The 25,677-nt window shown below is 39.0% G+C and overlaps 3 protein-coding genes, 1 long non-coding RNA gene and 1 other non-coding gene across 7 annotated transcripts; 2 read left to right on the plus strand and 3 right to left on the minus strand.

Moving 5' to 3' along the window:
• Nucleotides 1-489: 489 nt before the first annotated feature.
• Nucleotides 490-4,841, minus strand: LOC124639975 (RNA-binding protein lark-like). Of its 2 annotated transcripts, none has more exons than XM_047177519.1 (4): nucleotides 4,681-4,841; nucleotides 3,857-4,599; nucleotides 3,164-3,232; nucleotides 490-601 (listed from the first exon to the last, which is right to left on the minus strand). In XM_047177519.1, exons 1-4 carry the CDS (start codon nucleotides 4,687-4,689, stop codon nucleotides 583-585), a joined length of 840 nt encoding a protein of 279 aa, XP_047033475.1. In that variant the 5' UTR covers nucleotides 4,690-4,841; the 3' UTR covers nucleotides 490-582. The 2 variants fall into 2 exon arrangements, with proteins under 2 accessions (XP_047033475.1, XP_047033474.1); XM_047177518.1 differs by lacking the exon at nucleotides 490-601 and adding an exon at nucleotides 1,596-2,007.
• A 538-nt stretch (nucleotides 4,842-5,379) lies between these two features.
• LOC124639977 lies at nucleotides 5,380-8,705 on the minus strand. The gene is made up of 2 exons (XM_047177520.1): nucleotides 8,154-8,705; nucleotides 5,380-6,523 (listed from the first exon to the last, which is right to left on the minus strand). The coding sequence occupies exons 1-2, from the start codon at nucleotides 8,254-8,256 to the stop codon at nucleotides 6,216-6,218; spliced, it is 411 nt and encodes a 136-aa protein (XP_047033476.1). The 5' UTR covers nucleotides 8,257-8,705; the 3' UTR covers nucleotides 5,380-6,215.
• On the plus strand, nucleotides 5,383-15,775 carry LOC124639978. The gene is made up of 5 exons (XR_006985514.1): nucleotides 5,383-5,512; nucleotides 7,341-7,445; nucleotides 14,332-14,437; nucleotides 14,949-15,120; nucleotides 15,396-15,775. It is a non-coding gene; the product is annotated as an uncharacterized LOC124639978 (long non-coding RNA).
• LOC124639970 (transcription termination factor 2-like) lies at nucleotides 8,849-25,651 on the minus strand. Of its 2 annotated transcripts, XM_047177508.1 has the most exons (19): nucleotides 25,407-25,651; nucleotides 24,940-25,041; nucleotides 24,508-24,582; nucleotides 23,663-24,258; nucleotides 23,030-23,404; nucleotides 20,948-21,148; nucleotides 20,509-20,638; nucleotides 19,953-20,072; nucleotides 18,914-19,114; nucleotides 18,327-18,440; nucleotides 17,659-17,858; nucleotides 17,061-17,270; nucleotides 16,340-16,531; nucleotides 15,777-15,915; nucleotides 14,928-15,112; nucleotides 14,085-14,274; nucleotides 13,556-13,719; nucleotides 12,550-12,707; nucleotides 8,849-9,993 (listed from the first exon to the last, which is right to left on the minus strand). In XM_047177508.1, the coding sequence occupies exons 1-19, from the start codon at nucleotides 25,564-25,566 to the stop codon at nucleotides 9,840-9,842; spliced, it is 3,666 nt and encodes a 1,221-aa protein (XP_047033464.1). In that variant the 5' UTR covers nucleotides 25,567-25,651; the 3' UTR covers nucleotides 8,849-9,839. The 2 variants fall into 2 exon arrangements, with proteins under 2 accessions (XP_047033464.1, XP_047033465.1); XM_047177509.1 differs by lacking the exon at nucleotides 24,508-24,582.
• Trnae-uuc lies at nucleotides 19,491-19,562 on the plus strand. The gene has a single exon. It is a non-coding gene; the product is annotated as a tRNA-Glu (tRNA).
• Nucleotides 25,652-25,677: the final 26 nt, after the last annotated feature.

Consider the following 25,677-nt stretch of genomic DNA (forward strand, 5'->3'; position numbering starts at 1 on the left):
CAAGTGAAATATCAAATGACGACGCTGGAAAAGAATGATCTAGGGCACAATAGTATGTTTCTGAGAAAAAGAAGGAAATGCGATACGCGTTATTATTTGAAATCTATGAGCTTTTTATTATTATTTTTTAGTTATTATGTACTTCATGTAAGTTTTAAATAATAAAATAACAATTCTTAGTTTTACGAAAAAAAATCACTCAGATCACTTTGGCAGTGAGATGTTGTGATTTCTCAAGGAAAATAATACTGGGAAGCCCTTGGATCAGTATGGCCTGAAAGAATTATGATTTTACCATGCAATTGTGTAAAAAAAAAACATTTTTGCCTAAAATGTCACTTAGATCACTCTGGTTCTAGCATCGTCAAATGTGTGATACGGGTAATTGCTCTCTATCTCACCATATGATTATGTGTGAATTTATGGTACTAAGATTTCGAGGAATTAAATAACAAACATGGTTTTAGTAAAAAAACTCATTTATTAACTTTCATCATAAAACCACCGACTGATCCCTACAGGAAAGCTGGGACACAAGGACATTCTTCAAGTTTGGTCACCATGTGCGTAATCTTGATGTCTTCACCCAGGCGCCCATCTCCTGTGGAACACAGAAACAGTATGAGCATGATATAGTACAGCTAAATGATAGATATGACGTTACTTTTTTGCGACTGAAGTTAATTGAAGATTTAAATCATTACAACGCCAACTATCGTGGTCTGGCTATTCTCATTGCCTCGCCAGCCGAATTGATGCGAACACATTCGTGCGCAATGATTCCGTAACAAAAATACTCGAAATTTAGAAGTGATGTGTAACGTTGATTACAAGAATAACGCTCTGTTTACAAATAGGTATCGGTAGATCGACTTGCGAGCTCGGGGGCTCTTGAACGCACGCCGTCAACGTCTGCTTGTCTCAGCCGTACTTACGATTTGTAATTTTTCGCATTCCTGAGTCTTCTGTCGTTGTCGCCTAACGTATACAGCGTAACGCCGTCGCTTTAGCATCGACTACGCATCGCCGCCGTAAGCTCGTCATCGTCATGCCGCATCTAACTATCTGAAAGGACTCGCACGCACTTTGTGGTATGTCGCCGTTCGACAGCGTTATGTAATGTTAGCAGAGCCGGTATGTCGCCCTAAGCGGCACTCGCTCCGGACTCAGGCGCCGGCAGTCAGCTCGGGGTGCGTTCGCATCGACTTATGTGGACGTTATGTTACAGAAGTACTCTGTTTGTTATTTGGATTGCAGGTTTAGAGACGGGGTTATGACCAGCCTAAACGAATCGTTCGTTTTCTAAGTTTAAGACAGATGTTTTATATATTTAAGAGACAAAGTTTAAGGAGATCGCTAGATGACAATGAACGCACCCCACTACGGATCACTCGCTACAAATAGTCATACATTTGGAACGACCAATGTAAGATAAGTTTGAGCCGAGCCGACCGCTCGACATAAAGGCATCCTGCAATAAAACCACAATTTAAACAGAAGTACCGCAACCAAGGAGAAGCAGTATTCGAAGCCAAAGATCTCAAGGGTATCATGCATGAAGAGTTTAGTGCCGGTTGGAGTAATTAAAGTAAAAGTTTACTTCTAAGGAATTTAATCTAAAATGAAAATATACAACTTAATCAGAATGTACCTTAACATTTAGACTTATCATTAGCGAAATAAATCCAATCAATTATATAAAACTAATTCGTTCATACATGTAACATGGAGCATGTCATCAAACAGCGGGTGAAATGAAAACGTTCCGTTAATATAACCCTCATTTATTACATTATATAAAGTGATTCACATAATTTTTCACTCGTACTGGACTTACAAGCTACGTGTCCGGGACGCTCGCGCGTATAGCGGCTAGTTCGACCGTCGCCCGGCACTAGGTACTGATTTGTTCGTGTCGCGTGGAACTACTACTCGCTAAGCTAGCGCCGCTAGTACCGGCGCGGGCCCATGCCGCTCAGCTCTCTACCGCGCGCCGCGCCGCCCCCGCTACAACAACAACCAGTCACTCGCCGCCGACACCACACCGCTTAGCTCATAGTGAACCGACTCCGCGCACTACGACTACGGTCCGTGTCGCTCGTCCAGCTCTTACGCACTTCACTACAACCTAAGTGGCGTCCTCAGTTGTCTGGGAGCGAGTGTCGATCGACACACATGCCAGGTTTATACGAACAGACTTGTACTAAGTCCGACAATACTTTAGCAGATTTAAAATATTTTTTTGTTGACTTTAGTAATATTTGGAAAGACGCGAACGTGGCGTGGTCCATATAGCCGTGACTCTTTGGTGTGACGGTAGGAAGTAGACAGATGATTTCTTTGTTAATCTGAATGATACTTCATACTTGTTTTTAAGAAATATCTAGCACAAGGATGGTCAACTTTAACATTGATGCATCACAACACCAAGAAGTGAGCATCAATTATAAAATATTTATATGTTGATTTCTGACACTCACGCGAATGTTAGATATTTAAATAAAACTACTTTTACGGATTTTATCGCGCAATATTTATATTTAGCGCTAGCATGTTAAGAGAACCATTTAAAATAGTCTTGTTTTGTTTTCCTCTAGCTAACTTCATGGCTTTATTAATTAGATATTAACCATACAGACAGGTACAAAGTTCACCATCCTAATTCTAGATCATTTATGTAGTACAAACATTCTTGTTTCTATGAATTGGTTACTCAAAGTTTTCCTGTTTACTTAAATAATCTTGACCAAAATGTATGTGTTGGATACTTAACTGTCAAAAGTATGTATCTGTCATAGGCTCTGTATAAGTTCTTTATTATGATTTTTTTGTATAAGCTTGTGAAATACAAAGGGTGTCAACAAGATTGGAATTAGCATTTTACTACAAATCAAATCCCCTTAAGGATTTATAATAAGGCCTTATTGGTGTAACTCAACAAGATGTAACAAATTGAATGAGTAGTGACCGACCAGTAAATAATATCAGATAATATAGATTTTAATCTTTCAATGACAATGCAATCTAACCATAACACAATCTATAGATTGCATCATTATCTCACCACAGGTAAACAAACCTGAGCGACCTTCAAGTACAAGAATGTCTGCATACTGTATTGTGACTGTTACGTAGCTGTTGGATAAAGGGAGCAAGATCTTACCGTCCCATGGGCGGGTACTGCTGCGCGTAGGGATCTCTGTCGTATCCACCGGGGCCTGCTGCACCTCGCCTGCAATGGTACAAGAAATATGATAATACATTCACAGAACACATAATATTGACTATATATATTTATGATAAAGTACTGTAACAAAAACAAGGAAAATGCTCTAATAAAGTATGTAACATAATAAAAATCGATAAATAATAACATGAATTTTACATTTTAAAAACCTATTAGGTATATAATGGTGACTGGAGATAAATGAGGTCAGAGTCACAGAAATAATGAGACCTCCTCATTTGTGATTCAAGAAGAATTTAAGAGTTTAGTTTTCAAATAGCAACCAATTGAAAGCTAGCTATTTATAGAAACAGACAGGCATTAATTCTGAGAATGCCATTGAATGAACTCTAACAAACAAACTGCATGAGTCATCAACTGCAACTTGTGGGGCGACAATGATAAATGATGATTTAGAATTATTTTAGTCAGCTAACGTTGTTATACATGTAGATAAGACTGTGGCATATTTTGCACAAAATATGTAATTTTTCATTTCATGGCAACCAGAGTATGAATGATGTGTGCTGGCTGTTAGCTAAACCCCTTCATCATAAGTACTACAACATTGTTTGAACAAGTCAATCATAGACATTATTGGAAGACATGGTCATATAGGTGTGTACTGACATGGGGGAGCGCCTGCTGAACATGTCTCCGTTGGGCATGGGCTGCGGGCGCGGCGGCAGCGGGCGCTCGTAGGGCATGGCGGGCGCGGGCCGCATGCGCCGCTCCAGCAGCTCGCGCTCGTCGTACGCGCGCCGCTCGTCCGCGTACAGCGGCGCCAGCTCCTCGTAGCGCCGCTCCTCCGCGTACATGGGCGCCGGCGCCGCGTACGGGTCCCGTGCACCTCGCTCCATCAGCGCGAACCCGCGCCGGTCCTCCCCGCCGTACCCGTTGTACCGGTCGTCGTACGCCGGCGGCGGCGGCCGCTCCGCGCGCTCGTACGGCATCGGCCGCGGCTGCATCTGTGGCGGCCCGCCGGGCGGAGGCCCGCGCGGGTGCGATGGCCGCTCGCGCGCGTAGGGCGAGTCGCGGGGCGGAGGCCCGCCGCGCATGGGTCCACCGCCGCGCCGGTCCATCCCTCCTCGCATACCGCCCCGCATGCCGCCGCCGCGGCCGCCGCCTCCCGGGCCTCCTCGCTGGCCTCGCTCTTTGATGCGGCCGCGTTCTACTGAGATGACGCCGCCGTTGAATGACGTATTATTGAGCGCGCGAATTGCCGCCGAAGCCTGCTCTTCAGTTTGCATGTGCACGAAACCACATCTATTCATTATGTCGCATTCTGTTACGACACCGAAGCGCTCAAACAGCTTCCGAAGCTCTTCGGGCTTCGAGCCCTGCGGCAGGCTACCGACGAACACCTTCGTTTGCTGTAACGAGACAGAATTTCATAGAGACACTTAGCTTATAGACCAAACCTTTGCAGAATATTCACAAAAACTATCACTCACCGGCACCATTGTCTAACTTAATTTAATGTCACTAATGTTTGCAAAATTCACCGCCGCTATTTTAGCGCACTCCAACGACTTGACTATCCGATCAAAATGGCGGACCGGAACTTGCAGCATGACGCCTAACCTCACCCAACGCAATGTCTCAAAAAGCAGAGAGACATAACATTGGTTGATATTGACAGCATACCTCCTTATGATTCGTTGTTTGATTACGTCAAATATTATTTGGCCAATCAGGCACTAGAACCACAGACAACACATAACATGAACTTGGGTTAAAACATTTATAACGTGGTTATTGTTTTTTGCTTGAAAGTAAAAATAATTTAAAAGCAGTCCGTCATGTTTATGTTCAATCGAATTAAAAACTTTAAACATATTTCTATTCGTCGTATTATCACGTCTAGCTAGCGCCCCCGGAGTACTCCTTATTCACACAATGCGCGCGAATTTTTAAATGTATGAAGGAGAAACAAGTTCAAAGTCAAATAGATTATAATTGTATTCCCTGAACATACATTACGTTTATAAATGTTTATTATAATGAAGGAATCATACCATGATCATCTCGAGTTGACGATTATAATTATTATTCTCATATTCGTCTTTCTTCATAGCATGTTAACTTTGTATTGCCAGAAAATTAAAGAGACCAAGGTAAAGGGCAAATGAACTCAATCAAAAAAAGAAACATTTAGAGATGTATAGTAATATTTATTCACAGCTTGAGTTATTTATGTAAGGTTAGTCGGGCAAGCAGTGCTCAGTAACAATAACATGTATCAGAAATAACAGAATTAAATATTTTTTATTAAAAAAATGCGCGGTAAGTACCTACCCAATATGAATACCTTTATGAAAGCATATAATTGTTAAGCCGATTTTATTACAATAAAATAAAATACTTCGGATACTCAACTTCTGTTGAATGAGCAATAAAGTAGGAGCTTTATTAATTATTATTAGCACATTATGCATCTTCCTTTTCATTTGGAGAATCTCAATAATTCAATACGACAATTTTTACTGGTTTACACATAAAAAAAATCAACAAAAAATAAAGTAAAAAACCCAGCCAGCCGCCAGCGGCGCTTAATAAGTTACTTAATATCCGATTATATTGTAACAAGATAGTATTACACCAGTTAAAAAATAGTTTGACGATCAACATCACAAAACTGGCATAAATCTCAACATCAACGAACTTTTTTAGCTAGCTAAAAACAGTCCAAACATTAAAACAAATGAGATGAGAGTATACAATATAATAGGCTAATATTTTAAATTTGGTCATATTTATTGCTGAGGCCTAACCACGATGTGTTTTGGTATTATTATGATTTTGAAGTTAAAGGAATATCTGCTTAGAGCGGTATCGATAAGACATGCTGTGGTTAGACCCCATCATGAATAGATTTAATGTAATCTAATATTATTATACATAAAATTGAAGCACGGTTTTTACTTCGTTAAAAATATAAAATTTCAAATTGGTAATACCTAAAACTAAAAACCTTTATTAACCAATGTCAGCTGAGACTGTCCAAATAAACGGAAGCATTATTAACAGATTTCATCAATTTCGTCACTTGATAATTTATAGAATTCTTGACGAACTCTGCCAAATTATATTTATTCAGCGACACGGGAATGTGAGTGCAGTTGAATATTTCTAACAATTTAATCTGAATTTTATCTGGATCGTTCTGGTGGATTAGTTTAGGCGGTATCCGTTTGGCCTTTTTGTAGATAGTATCTGCTAGGACCGTCAAATTGTATGTCAGGATCTCGTTACTTTTCCTTGGTTCTATGCGAGCCATTCGACCCAGTAAGTAGCCTGTAAGAAAAGTCTGTCATCAGAATCTTGTCTTGTGAGGAGAAGTCATTTTTGGATTAGTTGAAAAGGGACTTTACAAGGGTTAAAACATTGTGGAAATAACTATATTAGATGGATGCAAATATCATTAAAATAAACAAAAAAGGTTCTGGGTATCAAGAGTATTTATGCTAAGTAATTAACGAAAGTATCCTATTTATAGCTTGCCATAAAACTGGCACATCACCAATTGGACGAGTTCGTTTCTATTAATTAAGAAGCACATTTATTCAAACATAGCTGTCTATAAGCTCCTTCAATATCCGATACAGTCGTACCTACCTACCACGAAAGCGTAAAACTATAAACTTACAGTTGCATGTAAAATATTAGTTACAGAGTAAGAAAGATAATTTTTACGTGTTTATTTACATAGATAATAATTAATAAATACTAAACATAGTTTAGAGTAAATACGTGACCTTAGGTATACCTAAACATAATTTAGACTTGGAGACATTTTATATAAAAAAAAAATGGGAATATTGGAAAACATGCGGGTAACACTAATTACCACGCACGACTTTTAAAATCCAAAGTTCGCTTCTCTTTTTCCCATAATATTATGTTATTTTTATCTAACGTTTTAAGCCAGACTGGCAGACTGCTAGGCGTTCACAATAAACAATTAACTTTCGGTAGATACTTTTACAGAGTACCTAAGCAGTACAGTCGTGTTCATTTTGTTTCTCACCATTTTTTCAGTGACAAAGCTTTAGTGGCCAAGGTAAGATAATAAATAATAAATACTTATTTCCTTCTTAATTTTCTTTCCCAGGCAAACTAAGCTCGGGGAAGGACGAAAATGCCGCTGCCCTCTTTTGCTTCCGTTAGGTACTTGCAAAAAAAAGAAGCGCGGAAAAAAAACAACACGAGTTTCAAAGTAGGTAACTATCAGGTAACTATCCTATTGTAAGTTTATACAACAACGGAATAGAATCATTATTTTAGTAATCCGATTTATAGCACAAAAGAGCATATCAAAATACAGTTACCGGCACGGATGTCGGGCCCTGACCTTCACCTGCGCACAAGCGATTTACTGCCTTATTGCCTTATGCGTACGGGTGCGCAAAGCGATCCCCACTCTTCCGCCGAGAGCCCGACATCCGTGCCGGTAACTGTACCATGATAATATCGCAAGATGAAAATTGAAGATTACCACATGACCATGTCAAATTGAGTATTTTAACTGCGTTTTAAATTTCATTTTCTTTATCTATTCTTCTAGTTATTATAACAAGAAATATTTAATTATATCCTAATGAACCGACTGCGGTTAAAAAACAAGCATACCAGTGCTGAGCAAAGATATAAAGTACCTAACGCATTTTCTTACATACGGAGGCACCTACTGCAAAATGCAACGTGTACGACGTTGCATGTTTATACATTTACCTATCTGTAGTACAAGCATAGCATCTGCATGGTTTCAGTAACCTAAAACCTTTTGAACTTGCCCCGGAAACTGCTACCAACCAAACTGCCGGTCGTAAACAACTTCACACAACGGTCACATTATTTAGGTAATCATCCGCACATTGGCCAGCATTTGTGTTATTGCCATTACATTATAATTTATGTGGCTTACCTCCGAACATGCACAGCAGGCCCGTCAGAAGCACGATGATTGCCAGCAGGCGCTTGGTCACGTGCGGAGCCTGGCTCACACACGATCGCCGCTCGATACTCATAATTTAAAAAATCACAAGTTTTATGAACAAAATATTCGCGGCAGTCGAGTCGTTTGCCGCGCGAAATGGTAATAATTCGTGAGTCGCTGTGGACGGCCGTGATTCCTATTTTATTTTTAGCCAAGTCTGCATGTTGTGTCTGTGCCGGTGAATGATCTGTTCGTCATGAGATTTTTTGAAGAATTCCTGTATTGTCGGTTTCCTTTTCTGTTGTGACGTTACGTTTATTTTTGTTATGGATTAGGTGGTGTTTTGTTGTGCGTCAATCACTGCTCGAGCGATTAGTTCCCAATGTTTTGTCCGTTGTTAGACGATTTATTAGTGTTGACCATCTATCTATATTTCGTAGACTCGGAGCTGTCATCGAAACACATAAATCGCCGCCATATTTATTTAGAAATTAAATAGTTTATAAACTTCAAAGGAAATAGATCAAGGTCGTGGACTGAAGAAGGAGGAAACATGACCTTGCTACTAAATCTATTATGAAATCGTGTGCTGGAACTGGAACTAATCATTTCTTATAAAGTTAATTGAAAACAAATATATAGCTTTTTCTAGAGTTAGTTTGTAAATTAAGTAAAAAGTGACATAAGATTACATAATTATTTATTGTATAACAATTATTAAAATAATTACTATCAAAAATAATCCTTTACATCTACTTAGTCAAACCTATATTGAACAGTATTAAAATCATAATTAAATGTATCGATAAATTCATGTCAGTGGAAAAGAAAAATTGTAATTGTAATAGTTTTTTGAAAAATAAAGCATAGAAAATGGAATAATAGAGGCCAGTCTTGAAATATAAAATAACGAATGTCCTAAAACCTAAGTAATAACTAGAACTATTATTTATTGTGAAGTTATTTAAATCACAGTTAATTATTTTACTAGAATTACTTCCTGAAAAAATATATAAAAGTTTGTTTTGGTTGGTGAGTTAACTTAAATTATCGTATACAATTATAATGGCACGAATCTTAAACAATTCTAAAGGTACTACTCGTTTAAAGCAACTCCTGGAGTTATTGAGGACATTCAGGATCCTGGACTTACATTAAATTAAAAACTTATGGCCCTTAAATCCAAAGGTAAAACATATGGGGGCCGAACACTGAAACTCCTCTTTTCACGCTTACGTAAATTGCTTCGATAGTAAGGCCCAGTTGCACCTTTTAACTATAATGATAACCAAACCATAACCAGCCGTGTACTTGCTTCACTGGACAAATCGGCGATTTGATAACTAAAAATGTTTTTTTTTTTTCTTAAAGTTTATATATTTTTATTGCCATAACGAATGTACTTACTAATATTTATTAGTGATATCTATTTTTATTTATTTATTATTAGTGATATCTTGCCGAAAGGCACTCTGCTTTACCCAACAATTTTGCGGTAGTAGCTTTTAGTTGCTAATTTGTATGAAATATTAGATTTAACAAATACGGTTTGACAAACAAGATTCGGCTATCGTTATAGTTAAATGACGCAAGTTATAGTTAAAGTTAAATAATAACAGTATTTCGAGGTCTATTGGCCCACCTAAAGTTAACAAATCTTTGAGTATTTGGGGTCTATTGGCCCATATTGAATAGGATTTTGAGATCTTCAATAGAAAGTTTGGAGTTATCGGAGTTCTTAGCACCGGTGAGAACGTTCTCTGCTAACTCCAGTTTCGCTTGCTGAAGTTTTCTGATGGATTGTTCTACTGTGTCCACGCACATAAACCTGTGAGGAAGAAAGAGGAATTATTATTTCTTGCATGTCTTAAGTGCGGGTTAAAACTTTTTGTCGTCACAGAACATTGCGCGAGTCGCTGCGTATTCGAATTCATTCTGCCTCATAAAAGCTTCTTATCCCAACTAACGATGAAAGAATAGCAATAGGCAGAAAGATAAGACTGATTATGTCACTTTTGTACCTAACAAACAATGTTGAACTTTTTATTACTAGTCTAGTAATAAAAAGTTCAACATTGTTTGTTTGTCTTTTTGTTCCAATGAATGGCAAGCTTGAAAGAATTTTTCAGTGTTAGATTGTCCACTTCCACACATCGAGGGACGCTACTTTAGATACGGGAGCACAAAGTAGATCTCGGGGGGGCGTGGGTAGTTGAAACCGCAGAAACCTCGGGCTGTTTAAAAATATTAGAAGATTGATTTTTTAACCGCCTACCAAAAAGTTTCTAGTGCGTTTTAGTGTGTTCTATTGACAAAATAAATACTTTGAATTTCTCCATAACATAATTGCTCCAAATTACATGACGTCACCTTTCTCGGTGGTACAAGCATGCGGTATGCGGCTAATGCGAGGAGTTGGCACGAAACGCGAGCAATTACAACAATGACTTTCAAACGCGCCTCGATTCATACAAATGCTATGTGCATGTGCCACATTTTTTGAGGACGAAAAGCTCTGTTTCTTGGTTAAGATATTGTGTATTTTATTTAATTTAATAAAAAATTGAAATATGGCATAATACAATAAAAGTATAGTGTTTTTTTACGACATTGACACATCAGAACATTAATTATGTTGTGCTTTTGTTATCTATTTTTAACCGATTTCCAAAAAGGAGGTGCCCAATTCCATTGTGTATATTTTTTTTCCCGATTTTGATTATTCATCATTTATTCTACACCCGTAACTTTTACATTATTATATTTAAAAATCGTGAAACATACAAAATGTTTTGATTGCTCATTTTTCTTGTGAAATTACGTATACCGACCGACATTCCTTATGTGACTCTTACAAGAAAAATGAATCTCATCTGTTAATTCAGTTGAATCGTTTTCACAGTAGAGCGTGCCAAAGAGTACATAAATGCTATATGCTTAAAAATTTTACTTTCGTTCATCACATCACGGTAGGTATCATATTGTTACAGGACACTTGAAATGCAATCAAAGTTTTTACAGTTTTGAGAGTTTTGAAGAGTTTTGAGACCTGGCATATGGTTTCATGTAATTTTGAACTGGACCACTTTTTATCAGAAAAAAAAACCGCATCCTAATCAATTCATTCGTTTAAGATCTGCAGTGCTACAGACAGGCAGACACATAGCAGTCAAACTTATAAGTAGTAAGTAGCTGAGATAAGCGGGTTCAAGCAAACAAACAAAGTCTTCAGATTTATGATATTAGAATAGATTATTATCGACATCTGGATACTGGCCAGATATAAGATAGATTAACTGCTTGAATGCTGCTAATTAGAGATCAATAGAAAATACACCACACTGGTCAATTTTGAGGTGCCAAGCCTGACTGAGGCTTTAAATGCTTGGAAAGTCGCATGCCCGAACACCGACTTACCCGCCAACCTGTCCTCCCAGAGACAGTGGGATGAGCCGCTCTGCAGAGTAATACGGAAAAGTTTAATCGATACGTCAATTACTTCTGCAGAGCGAGCGCGCCTACTAGCTGTGGGTGAATGGGAGTCGGGTCTATGGCTTCTTGCACTTCCGTCCTCAAACACAGGCACCATGTTTGATGACACCACCTTCAGACTCGCCGTTTGCCTCCGACTAGGTGCTCCATGCTGCTCTCCTCATCGCTGCCACTGCGGGGAAGCTGTCAACAGCCTCGGTCACCACGGCCTGTCGTGCAGCCGGAGTGCCGGCCGCATACCACGACATGCCAACATAAACGACGTGATCCGTCGCGCTCTTGTTGCCGTCGGCGTGCCAGCCGTACTCGAACCAAATGGCTTGGCACGCGACGATGGCAAGAGACCAGACGGCATGTCGCTATTTCCGTGAAAGGTGGGTAGGACTTTAGTGTGGGACGCGACATGCGTCGACACTCTTGCGCCATCTCACCTTCCCGGGACTGAATGTTGTGCTGGCTCCGCCGCTGCACAAGCAGAGAACCTCAAGCGGCGCAAATATAATAACCTTATAGGCACATGTTTGAGCCGTTTGGGGTTGAAACTCTAGGGCCGTGGGGTCCGAGGGCGCACCTTCTTGCCAGGGATATTTCCCAGCGCCTGGTTGACACTTCCCGGGACCCAAAGGCTGGCTTTTATTTCGCACAGAGGTTGAGCATTGCCATCCAACGTGGCAATGCTGCCAGTCTTTTGGGTACATTACCCAGTGACAGCGATGAGGAGCAATTTTTTGATGCACTGTATTAGTTTTAAGTTGTATATATATATATATAAGTTTATTTTATTTTATTTTCAATTAATGTAAATATATAGAAAATAAATTGTGTCTGCGTGGATCCGCGCACCGCGCAAAATTCATTCACATACTTCAACGTGACCAAAAGTTCAACTTACCGGTATATATTAACATCCTTAGTCTGTCCGACGCGGTATATCCTGTCCTGCGCCTGTTCCTCAAGCTGAGGGTTCCAGTGAGGATCGAGCAGGAGGAGGTGGTTCGCGCCACACAAGTTCAGGCCCACTCCACCAGCGCAAAGGGAGAGGAGCATCACCTGTGGAGTTAATTATTGATAACTTTTATACATGTCAAAAAATAGTATTTTCTAGAAAATCGTGTTACTTACAACATGAACCTATAACTACAAAATCGTGTGCCAACCCATCGGGCTATGAGTGTTTAGGAATAAAGTGCACTTGTGTCTGCGCAAATTCTTGTGCACTATTATAATATTGTCCTGCGCGGCTGGCTGATCTTATACACATAAGCCATATGAGAAAAACCATCGTGGCCGACAATCGGATAAAACTCTTAATAACTTAAGCACAACTGGACTGATTTGACAAAAACTTTGCGGGGATGTAGCTTAGAACCGGGATAAGTACACTACAGACTTTAGACTTACTTTTCGTTCACATCCATCCTCCGAGCCTTTTTCCCAAACTATGTTGGGGTCGGCTTCCAGTCTAACCGGATTCAGCTGAGTACCAGTGCTTTACAAGAAGCGACTGCCTATCTGACCTCCTCAACCCAGTTACCCGGGCAACCCGATACCCCTTGGTTAGACTGGTGTCAGATTTACTGGCTTCTGACTACCCGTAACGACTGCCAAGGATGTTCAATGACAGCCGGGACCTACAGTTTAACGTGCCATCCGAAACACAGTCATTGGTGTCTAAGATATACTTAGAAAGTACATACAAACTTAGAAAAGTTGCATTGGTACTTGCCTGACCTGGAATCGAACCCGCGCCCTCATACTCGAGAGGTCGGTTCTTTGCCCACTAGGCCACCACGACTCTACTCTTTACGTTCACATCCGAGTACTAAAAATAGTTCCCTGCGGCTGCAGCTGGTTTTCTACGAGTGGGACAGTGAACTGGCTGATGATGATGATATTACCTTAACATCGCTATTGGGATCGTTGAGCTTGGCGAGTAGCGGCGGCCGCGAGGCTACGGGCACGTTGCCGTCTAGCGTCACGCACTTCACGCGAGCTGCACGGAGCTGGCCTTCCACCAGGCGTAGCACTGATGTCCATTGGGATACTATAACTGCCTTGTCACCTGAAAAAATGCTGTTACAGAGACAAATACTTCGTGTATTGGAAAATATACAGTGTTAGGTGTTAAGCAATTGATAGTTTTATTGTACGACGCTCGCATCGTTCTATCATCCCTGCGTTAAATGAATGAAAACTAAATAAAAATTAGGCTATTTTGAAAATTATTACACTAAAAAACCATACCAAAACTATAAAAAATTAAAACTAAAGAGACACACTGAATCGTTCTGTCATGAGATCATTATCGTCTACGACAGTATCAGTAAGGTGACTTTATTGTTAGCATGGCGGCCACAGCCAATCAAACCCGTCCCTTTTGGACAAACATTTCTCAATATCAATCTTATAATTTAATAAAGTATATACCTTTATTAGCAAACACCTCCTTATTCAAACAGTCCATGACGGCAGAGATCTTGGACGAAGGCCTGGACAGCTCGAAGACAGGGTTGTTGGGCGACAGTACCGAGCGGATGGCCTCGGCTGCTGTCGTACCTTCTTCCGGACCTGGCTCCTCTTCATCATCTTCCAGATCTTCGATTTCGCCATTTTTGCCCTGTGACACAGATTATTTATTAGAGTTACAAATGGTATAAGATGTTTTATTTGACAGATCCAAAGACATTTATGTTATGACCCACCTGAAGCAAATCACAAGGAAGTACATAGGGGAAGTAAATAAGCGAGTATTCGAGATGGGAGCATAAAGGAGTATATAGGTGAGTAAATAATGAAGTATACAGGGGGATACATAGAAAAAGTACATAAAACAGCAGATAAGAAAGTAGATAAGAGATTACCTCACATAAGTACACTTATTTACTTCCTTGAGTACATAGGGGAGTTGTATAGGATAAATAAATAAGGGAGACGTAGTGGGGCGGGTACATAAGGAGTACGAGTACGGAGTATATAAGGGGTACACAGGGGAGTACATAAGAGAGTATATAAGGGGTACAATTGTCCGTTTTTATGCAAAATGGAACCACTCGACAAATTTCATTTTTTACTTTTTTTGAAGAATACTAATATAAAAGTGGTCTAAATTCTTATACAAAAAAGAACCACATGATTTCCCCCTTGGAAAGAAGGTATATTAAAATTTTGTATAAGAATTTAGACCACTTTTACATTAGTATTCTTCAAAAAAAGTAAAAAATGAAATTTGTCGAGTGGTTCCATTTTGCATAAAAACGGACAATTACTGACCTTCCGCTTGGCGTCATCAAGCGACAGCTTGTTGAGGTCTGCCAGCAGGTCCTGTCCGGCAGGGTCCTCGGGCATGTCGGCGCTGTCCTCGTCCAGCATGGCGGCGATGAGGCCGCAGTGGCAGCACACTTGCCGCAGCCGCAGTAGCAGCACCAAGATCTCGTGGGACTTTACTGGTTTTGCTCCTGTTAAGGTAATGTAAATTACTAGAACCTCTGCACGAACTCGTCACAACACAAGCCTAGCCTTCCTCGATAAAAGGGCTATCTAACACTGAAAGCAATTTTCAAATCGGACCAATATTTCCTGAGATTAGCGCGTTCAAGCAAACAAACAAACTCTTCAGCTTTATAGCATTAGTATAGATGTTTGCGATTGTAATTTGTGACAGTAAAATGACAAATGTCAGAAATAGTCTAGCTAAATCCAATATTATGTCCAATATGCGTTTTTTTTTTGTTGTACAAGGTGTTACCAGAATTGCATGGGACAAAGCGGAAACAGGGCTACATATAATATAGGAGAACATTAACTTTTTAGAATAATAAGGGTTAGCTTCGAGCCTCCACATGACCAAATCCAAATAATTTGAGTCTTTATAAACATGGGTTATGTGTGTATATCTTAGCAGTTTTGTAAAAAAATAAGAATAGGTTCATGTTTATTTCCTTTCCTTTGGACAAAATTGTTTTAATTATTTTATTTTTTTGTATTGTTTGAGCAATTTTGTATGTTTAGAATTGTACCTACTGCACGCCGTAAGGCAAAATGTATCGGGACTGTTGTAAAATATTATTTCCAGCTAATTTGTATACCTACATTTGGCAAATAAATGATTCTTATTCTTACCTTGTAAAGCGATCATTTTCTTATGCATCTTGGCGTACGCGCTGTCCTTGCCGGCGGCGGAGAAGCCTCCCGCGTCGGCATTCTTCTCCGCACGCTGGTGGAGAAACTGAGCGAACAGCGTCTTCGAGAACACTAGCACCTGGAAATTTTCCGTGTGTGTATGTGATTATCACGTCAATCTTCTGCCTAGCCTCGACCCAGACTTTGCAATAAGGCGCAGGATCGACATTAACGTGTTCTCCAATGCACGGTTGTATCAATCACCAACTTCCAGACTCTGTGAAAGTTTCTAAGTGAAGATTTCGGTCCGACCCGGGAATCGAACCCGAGATCTCGTGCACAGCAGCCGCGCAAACGACACCTAGACCAACGGAGCAGTTAGAGTTAGGAGTAGATATAACTGTAAAACCTACTATTTAAAAAAGCTTCTCCATTTTTCTCCATAGGAAGCTACTTTTGAAATGGGCCATTAGAATTTATATTTTTGACGTTCATAAGTGCTTGTAGAGGCCTAAATGAAACAAAATGATTTGATTTTGTATATTATGTAGTTAGATCCTAACCTTCTGATAGACGTTCATCTCAGCAGATGTAAGCGTGACCTGCTTGAGATGTGCAGCCCGCTTCGGCAGGCAGGCGAGCTGTCCTTTCTGTTGCAACTGCACTTTAGTGCGACGCAGTAGTAAGCACTGCATTATGGTGTTCAGGCGCTCTTGACCCCCTAGGGATTTGTTGTCGATCCATTTCTTCCACATCTGTGGGTGAAAAATTTGTGAAGGAAAATTAAATTTAGTGTGGGTTAGAAACTTTTTTTGGGGGTGATTAGTTTATTTCATTTTATTTTTATTTGGGAAACAAACAGATATGATACAAAAATAATTTCAATGAAATAGACAACTCTTAATCCAAAACGTTTTCCACACTTAATGTATACATTTGAAGAACAATGTTTAAACAGGTATGAAAATAAAAACAATATTTAAGTATTGCATAGTTTTAGTATTTCAAACTAAAACGGTTAGGTACAACAAACCGAAACTTCTCAAATGTTGAGAGGAACCAAACAATCGTGAATGATTCTTTCTTGGTGTAAAGACTCCTTGGTTGGGGATGTAAAGGTTTACATAACACACTACCTTCTATAACGATACATATTATGTATAATGATAACTAGATAGTAGTGAATAACTTTGAAACCAAATGCTGAAAAATGGCTATAGAATCACTGGTTACAGACGTGACCGCGTTACAAGTTCTCGACTTGTGGTTACAATATAAACTTACAGTAAGATCGTCAAAGGGGGAACATCTGAGGAACTTGAGCAGCGCAAACAGGTCCAAGTCCTTGTTCTGTACCGGTGTGCCAGTGAGGCACCAGCGCCGGCTCGCGTGGAGGGACGTCACCGCGTTACAAGTTCGCGACTTGTGGTTGCGGACCACGTGGGCTTCGTCCAGGATTACTCGGCGCCATGCTATGCGCATTAGGACTCCGTTCTGTGGGAAATGTCACATAATTCATTTATTTGTTTAGAAGAGGAATTATACACATTAATGATTGTTTGTTTAAAATGAATAGGCTATGGTACTACTGAAAAGATTTGAAAAATTCTTTCACCGTCAATGATTCACATAGGTTATATTTGGGGAACTACTGCTCGGACCCAAATAGTCCGGGCAGTAGTTCCGCAAACGAGACACGAATGAAACTGCGGGTAAACAACTAATAATATGTAACGTAAAAGTAGTTAAGAGTTGGCAGAACGACATTACATTAGTATTAATTAAATTATTTATTACATAGTGGAGAGAAGTTTAAAAAAAACTTATTTCAGATTTATGTTCAATCTTTTTATTCTTTCTTTCCAAATAGTTATATGATTACCTTCTCATGATCCCTCTGCATGATATGATACGTGGTTACCACGAGGTCGTACGTAGCGAGGCGGTGCGGCAGCTGCGCCCGCGCGGCGCCGTGGTGCAGGCACACCGACAGCGCGTGAGAGGTGCAGTGTTTGGTCACTTCGGCGGCCCATTGCTGCATGAGAGATGCTGGGCATACTACTAGGGTGCCGCCGCGGGTTACTGGGGAGAAGAAGGGGACTTTTTACATAAAAACTCACCTTCAAAATAAAATGAAATGTTGATACAATAATCATTACCACTTAATCAATTGAATCCTTGTTTTAAGTAATAGTTTATCTTTTTGATATGTATTTGTCTGTAAGAAGTCCTATTGAGATGGTTTACCTTTTTTTAACTACCAATTCCATTGGAGTAGGTATAGTGTTCATTAAATAACTTTGCTTCTTCGAAGTTAGGTGGCATGGCATAAAAGCAGTGGTTCAACCGGCAGTGTGAAAACGTCAACATCGACGATTATTAGCATAAGCCAACTTATTTAAAGTATTTAGTTTTTTCGTTTTTTGAAAAATAATATGGAACAAGTATTCTTTTTTTGTCATATTAATGTTGAAAACTCAGGTAAGCCTAAAATTGCCGAGTTTATACACACAGAGATCCTACACAACTTAATAAATAAGTAAGACTCACGTTTCTTGTTAGGCAGTTCATCGTCGTCGTCTTCATCATCATCGATCTTGTCTTCCTTGTCGCTGACGATCAGAGCTATCATGGTGATAGTCTTGCCGAGACCCATGTCATCCGCTGTAGAGTACAGGATATGTTAGTGGAAAATTATGGTGATATGTGATGAAGTTAAGCTGTTTTCAAATCAAACTGACTGTCAGCCGACGAATGTGAGCGAACGTTACACGGTTTATTGTATTTTCATATCTTTTCTATTTTTCGATCAGATCTAACTGACGCTGAAATTCGGCGGCTGACAGAAAGCCTAAAAGTTGAGGTTTGAAGGTGTTGGAAAGTTCGTTATGCTGATTGTTCCTCCTGGAATAATTTAGACAGTAATAAATGCAGTCAGATGAAGATAGACGATAACCTACTTCTTTTTAAAACAGATTAAAATCATGGGTATAATCAGTCTCACTTTTCTATTAGAGCAAAAATAAACATGAAGAAAATGCCTTTTCGGACGTTTTTTTCAGAAGACCTATAAAGGTAAGCTGGACCTCATGGCCCTGGGGCTGGTGGCTGCAACTCCTCACACGGGTACTACATACCCAGTATACCGGCGCGAGGTCTCTGCGTCTCCCGCCAGCGCAGCCAGGCGAGCGCGTGCAGCTGGTGCGGCATCAGCTTGGACCTCATGGCCCTGGGGGCTGCTGCCTCCTGGCTCTCGGCTGGACGGGATGCCATGGACTCGTACAGGTCTCGGAGACGGTCCAGGATTAAATTGCGTTCCGCCATGTGAGTCGCCATTGCTAAATAAAAAAAAAAAAACAAAAAATTATATAAATACATAAAATATTTTGTTTGGGAGATTATAGCATTTATCACCACGAGAAATAGCACTACATAAAAAAAGTGTTAACCATAAGCGTTAATTTCTAATAAGTTCTCGGATTAACAGGATTTACAAATTAAATGATATCTGATTGCTGAAAATTCCATGTATATGTTACGGCTAAAGCCCGAAGTACAAAGCATTCGAGAAAATTGATAGAAAGGTAACAAGTATTATGTTTTAAACATATTAAATAAGTTGTAGAAACACTTTTAATAACAATCTGGCCAATGTTTTATCGTCACATTACGAGATTTCGGATACCGCAACCAAAAATCGACATTCCAAACATCTCCCGTATGGTCTAGTGGCTAGGATACCTGGCTTTCACCCAGGAGGCTCGGGTTCGATTCCCGGTACGGGAAAATGTTTTTGTACTTTTAACATGTATTTTTTACAATACAATTGACATTTACGAGAAATTGTTAATTTCCTTTTTATTTATAAGTATTAACTTAATAAGTACTATTATTTTTACTTTGTAATTGTGTGAACTGATTACTGCTAGAAAGAATCTTGTGAGATGACGGCACATAGTATAGAAGAGAAAACATGCTGCGTCGACCCCAAATGAAGGGGCATCCTGCCCCTATCACAATTTTATTAGATGATCAGTTCTTTTGTGTACAAAGAGTAAAAGTCCATTTGTGACCCATATATTTGAGAAAATAACTATTGTCCGTGGGAGAGAAGGCCTGTACCCAGCAGTAGGACGACAAAAAGGCTGTAACAGTAACTCTGTAACAGATACTCACCCTGCTTGCCAAACATCCGAGGCTGTACAGCATTGCTGGCTTTCTGCAGCTCTTCCCAACTGGGTCCCTTCTCCTTGCCATTGAACCCGTCTCTAGCGATATCTGCTGCCGTCGGATTTTCTGACAAAATTTATATAAAGTGAGCAATAAGTTACATGTTAGTGTTTGAAAGTCTCTTTTTTTTAGTTACCTGCCGGACTGCCGAACTGAGGTTACCAGGTTTAATTCCCATGATCAACATTTATGTAATGAGCATATTAGTTGGTTGTAGTTTTCTGGGCGGTATTTATGTATTACATAAAAATACATAATATTATGTAGTTAATCTATATTATGAGCGCCCGTAACACTAGCTAATCCATAGCTTATCTTGGGGCTAACCAACTGTATGTGAAAAATATCTCGATCATTTCCAGTACCTATGTCGGTAACTACGGTGATTTTGGAAAAAAAAATTGCTTGTTAAAAAAAGCAGATGAAGCAAATCGGAGATTCTCAGCAACGGTGGTTTGATGACTTATAAAATTTCCTATATCTTCCAGTAAGAAGCAGTTACCTGGTTCCACCACCATGCTGGCGACCTTGTCTCCCTGGCGCCGCACCTGCTCCTCCAGCTGCGACAGTCTGTCTATCAGCTTACTGCCGCCGTCCGGCAAGGACTTCATGTCCATCTCTTCCAAGAGGTACTAGAAAATTTATGGATTTTACTATGGAAGTCGACTTAGAATTTTTTTATCGGATTTTTATCAACAGCTGCACGAATCTAAGGCACAAAATTTACATCATAAACACATCATTATATTCAACCATAATGCATACAAATAAAAAAAAACACCAAGTATGTTATACATACTAAACAAAATCGTTGTAGTCAAAAATTTAAGGCGTCATATTATTATTTTTATTCACTTTTTGAACTGTACTGTACTGTACTTTCGTAATAAAAGAGTAGATAAAAAATACAATCCTGTGTAAAATATAAAGTCACAACTCACCCTAATATTCTTTAAATCCTCTTTCAAAGCGTCTAACTTCATCAGCTCAGACTCTCTAACCTGCTTCTTGACATACACCACCTGTTGGTTGGGGTAGCTCGGTGGTGCCAGGTACTTGGTGATTGTTCGTGATGGTGGCTCCGGGTCCTCATGTTTGGATTTCCGGGGTTTGGGGTTGGGAGACTTCTTTTCTTGTTTAGGCTGGAAGATATTAAGTGGTTTTGATATCAAGTTGTTATGTGAGGGTCATTTGCACAAAGTACTGTGGAGGTTTTTATATCAGTTCACATTAATGCTGGTGCTAAAGGCGGACTTGAAATTAAATTATTTTAAAAATAAAAGTGATAGGTATTAGTCAATTTCCCCTAACAGAATAAACAGGAGTTTAAAAGCTATTGAAGATTTTTATGCAAGTAGAATCCGAGATACCGGCACCCTACGCTACGCGCTACAGTACAAATATTTTATTTCAAACAGACATTTTTTTGCGGTTTTTAAGAAAAGCTGTAATTTTTTAACATGTCGGTATGTAGGCTATCAAAAATGTTCGCATACTTTACCAAGCTAACTTTACTGTTATTCCTTTTCAGGAAATAATCGACTGAATGTACATATACTGGTCTAAAAAACTTATCTAAAAACGTTTACTTACGAGTTTGAGTTTCGGACTTTTAATCATTTTGTCGTAATTTTATATTCACTTCACAAAAACAACCTTTCTTTGCAGTACGGTAATAACGCATTAGCAAACAATTTGTAACTCCTAATATAATATTTACCGAATAACAGACAACACAATATTATAAATAATTCACACTAATTATAAATTAAATTCAATACGACCGGCGCATGAGTTGGCATGACAAAAACCGTTGCGATACGACTGAGTTGAATTCTTTGCACATCTACCCTCATATTTTGATATTTTATTAGTAATGTTTTAAAAAACTAAGCAAGTTTTTCGTCGTACCTACCTACTAAATAATATAAATAAATATGTTTTTACTATTAAAAAGTTAGTTTCTTCGATTTAGTTTAAGTAATAAGTAATAAGAATTATCGAAGTTATTGATTGTTTCTATGCAAAAATAAATAACTTCGCTAGTGAACTTTTAATAGTTCGTAGACTTATTTTTCAGCGGTTCCCAGTAGCGGCTTTAGGGTAGGGCGCGGTTGGGCGACGGCCCAGGGCGCCGGACATAAGGGGCGCCGCAGGCGCCCCCAACCAATCCTTGATCAGAATTTTACTCCTATTTTTGTTTTAAATTTCATTTAAGATCGCAGCTTACAAGAACTGTATCCAAATGTATGGATAGCATCAGGGCCGCCTTAACCATATGGTGCAGGCTGTTCGAATAACCCGGGCGCCGCGGGCTCAGGGGCGCCGCGGTACGCTCCTGGACCAAGAAATTTCAATTAAATTAATGTATTGTCATACAATGCCGCGCGCGTTAGATACACTACTTTTATGTCCCAAAACCCAAAAATTTTCGCGCTCGCTTCGCTCGCGGTTTCTTTACTTTACACTTACATTTTTTTTACACATATAGCTACTTTTAATTTAATGTCCCAATACTCAAAAAAATTCGCGCTCCCTTCGCTCGCGGCTTCTTTACTTCACAGTCGCTTTTTATTATATATGTTAAAGACTTTTAGTGATCCAAATCTCAAAAAAGCTTTTTCGGGCTTGCTTCACTTTATAGTTGTTTTTATTTTTGATTTTTTTTTTGTCTACCCTAGCAAAAAGGTAGCGTCGTTTTTAAGTCCTTTTATTAATAAGAAAGTAACTTCTAGTTACTATTTATGGTACTACTTTATGTCCCAAAATTTTAATTCATAGGCGCCAACGCGGGTTTGGATTGCAGTTGGGGGCGCCGTAGAAATCTCGCCCAGGGCGCTAGTAGAGTTAAAGCCGGCACTGGCGGTTCCATTCACGTCTTGTGTGAGAATTACTCCGCGCACCTTTTAAAAAGTAGCCTACAGCCTTCCTCAATAAATGGGCAAACTAACACTAAAATGAGATTAAAAAGTATAGACAAAAAAAAAACTTTAGCTTTAGTATAGTTTATAAAAATCACTTACCACATAATCATCATCATCATCACTACTCAGAGCAATGATCTCCGGCTTCGAATCAATGATCGTCACATCATCATCGTACCGAATAAAATTCTCCTTCACCTTATTTGTCAACAACTTATTTAGCACCTTATTCTTAAGACTTGTAGAAGCATTTTTCTCTGTATCATTTATTATGATACATTCATCCTTATTTCCTATAGACTTTCTACTGGCTCGTTCATTGGTAATGTCTTGCAGAGGACTTGAAAATGGTGAACAAGAGATCTTTGAAGAGTCAGAGTCTTCTACGGTCTTTTCAGGGGTTTTGGGAGGGAGGAAGGCTTCGGGAAGGTCTGTGAGACTGGCTGTTGATCCGTGGTGGGAGTTTCGGTGGCTCTGAAATAAAATAGATTTTCAGATTTATGGCTTTCTTTGGGTAGCTAACAAAAAAATGTGTGTGTATGACTAACACAAATAGAGTGTTATTATTTGCTATAAAATAGTATGAATTACTTTTTATCAAGAAAAACGAGTCATGTGTCAACTGGCACGTGAATGTGCTTAACCTCAGGAACAATCAACCCGTGCGGCTGTTATTTTATCAGTTATTGAAAATTTATTTTCGCAGTATAAAAAACTATCCAATATACTTACATCATCAGACTGAATAAAGTCCGACTCATCACTGTCATTATCTTTCGGTATAACTCCCATGATACTCATACGTGTTGCTCTGGACATCACCATTGCATCCTCATCTATTCCATATTCTTCTGTATCGTCACCATCTTCGACAGCCTCACTATCATCGGTAGCATCATATCTTAAGGAACCGGTTCTGTCTGCCCTTACACTGGCATCCGCCTTGGTTTTCTCATCATCAGTGTCCGCTTGTGCACTAGTACCAGACTTAGCTTTTTCATCATCACTGTCTTCTCGTACACTATCATCCGTCTTAGATTCATCATCATCACTGTCCGTTCCACCAACAGACTTGTCAGCCTCCGGTTCATCTACCATACTACAATCCTTAACGTTCCGGTTATTTCCGGTATCAATTTTCAATGGCGTATCTTTCATACATAATAACTTCTTATGCTTATCGTGCTCTATGATTATAGAGTTTTCGGTGTCTGAGTCGATGAGTACCATACGTTTCTTTGTTTTACGTCCAATGATTGAGTCATTGCCGTCGTTAGATTTCTTCCTCATTGGTCTGCGTTTTGGTACTATTTCTGGTGATACTGCTTCTGTGAGAATAAGATAAAATTTTTAAATAACAATAAGCTGTATGGTCTTAGTTGTTGTAAGTTATTTGTGCAAAAATATAGTAAACTAGCAGTTCCTCGCAATTCACATGACCTACAAAAAATTGCTATATTCTTACTCAGGCTCCTGACTATCTGTACTTTCTTTAAAATCAGTCAGCAATTTTGGCGTTAATCAAATCATATTAATAAATAAATATAGGGTATTATTATTGAAAAAACCTTTCATACCTTCTTCAGAAGAGCTCAACACTACTTTATTAAAAGACTCTGACTGTCTTCTAATGCTGCCTCTGTTACTTGTATCTGAGTGAATAATTTATTCAAATTAATTCATCATCATCAACCTTAGTAATGACAAAATACCAAATTAGGTTTTTATTTTAATGGTTTTTATAGTTAGGTGCATGGTCCAAGGCGTAGGTCTTACAGAAAAGAACTAGAAAGAAATTCCCATCTTTTTCAATGTTAATTTATCAATAAAATTGCTGTTCCCCATTAGTTCACTCAGTTACTTGATATAAAACCCTCTACTCATTCTCAGACCATGTCTGTACCAATTTCATCAAAATCAGCCAAAATAGTTTTGGATGAAAATGGGTCTATCACAGCATTTACTAGGATTAATAATACTGAAATAAGAAATGTATAATTGAGTCTTACCATCCTCGCTGCTGGATATAACATGGCTGTCTGCAACACTGCTGCGTCCAACCACTGATCTAGACAAGTTCTGTGGTATACTCTGCTCTGCTTCATTGTCATCTAAAAAATGTATATGTATAACGGACTTTACGTTACCTTAATGAAGATCAAAGTTTCGAATGTAAATATGTTTGTATTATTGGTTTGGGTTATTTGCTTTTTATTGCTTATCTAAGTTGTGTTGTCTAAGTCTTAAGTAAGTGGCATAACTTAGCTAGAGCTGGGGCTAAGGAACATACAATCTCTGACAAAATAAACGAAATAGTTCTATACTATTGATACAGGATACGTACGAGTTATGTAGGTACCAAAATACATTCTATGTAACTTACAGGAAACGAGTTATGATTACTTTTGATCATGAAATTGTTAGATCATTAATAGTTTGTATCATTCTAATTTAATAAATGAATGAATTAGATTACCGTCTGTTGTAGATTCGTCAGATTCTGGTACGAAAATAGTATGATTCTTCTTCTTCAAACCAAGGGATTCGTCAGCTAAACTATTATCAATAAATTCCGATCCGGAATCGCTGCTATCAGCAGCCGTCTCATTGCGATATTCAAAGAATGAATTCTCCATTGTATGTACTAAACAGTAAATAGCAAAACTATTATTTCAAAATAATGACCATACTCAGGCATAACCAGGCATAACCATTCAAAACAATTTTTGAAACTTAATTGTCGTTTT

The sequence above is a fragment of the Helicoverpa zea genome, chromosome 20, assembly GCF_022581195.2.
Source record: "Helicoverpa zea isolate HzStark_Cry1AcR chromosome 20, ilHelZeax1.1, whole genome shotgun sequence".
Classification (NCBI taxonomy): domain Eukaryota; kingdom Metazoa; phylum Arthropoda; class Insecta; order Lepidoptera; family Noctuidae; genus Helicoverpa; species Helicoverpa zea.

What these genes read in the sequence shown, in the direction of transcription:
- LOC124639975 (XM_047177518.1), bottom strand. An exon ending in TTCAGCAGGCGCTCCCCCAT is followed by an intron (nt 3,233 to 3,856) that starts GTCAGTACACAC and finishes GTACCATTGCAG; the next exon opens with GCGAGGTGCAGCAGGCCCCG. An exon ending in CAGTACCCGCCCATGGGACG is followed by an intron (nt 2,008 to 3,163) that starts GTAAGATCTTGC and finishes TTGTTGTTGTAG; the next exon opens with CGGGGGCGGCGCGGCGCGCG.
- LOC124639977 (XM_047177520.1), bottom strand. Translation starts at nt 8,256, where the DNA reads ATGAGTATCGAGCGGCGATCGTGTGTGAGCCAGGCTCCGCACGTGACC. An exon ending in CCTGCTGTGCATGTTCGGAG is followed by an intron (nt 6,524 to 8,153) that starts GTAAGCCACATA and finishes CTTTTCTTACAG; the next exon opens with GCTACTTACTGGGTCGAATG.
- LOC124639970 (XM_047177508.1), bottom strand. Translation starts at nt 25,566, where the DNA reads ATGGAGAATTCATTCTTTGAATATCGCAATGAGACGGCTGCTGATAGC. An exon ending in GTTGAGCTCTTCTGAAGAAG is followed by an intron (nt 24,259 to 24,507) that starts GTATGAAAGGTT and finishes TTATTCTCACAG; the next exon opens with AAGCAGTATCACCAGAAATA. An exon ending in TTGATGACGCCAAGCGGAAG is followed by an intron (nt 14,275 to 14,927) that starts GTCAGTAATTGT and finishes TCTGTGTCACAG; the next exon opens with GGCAAAAATGGCGAAATCGA.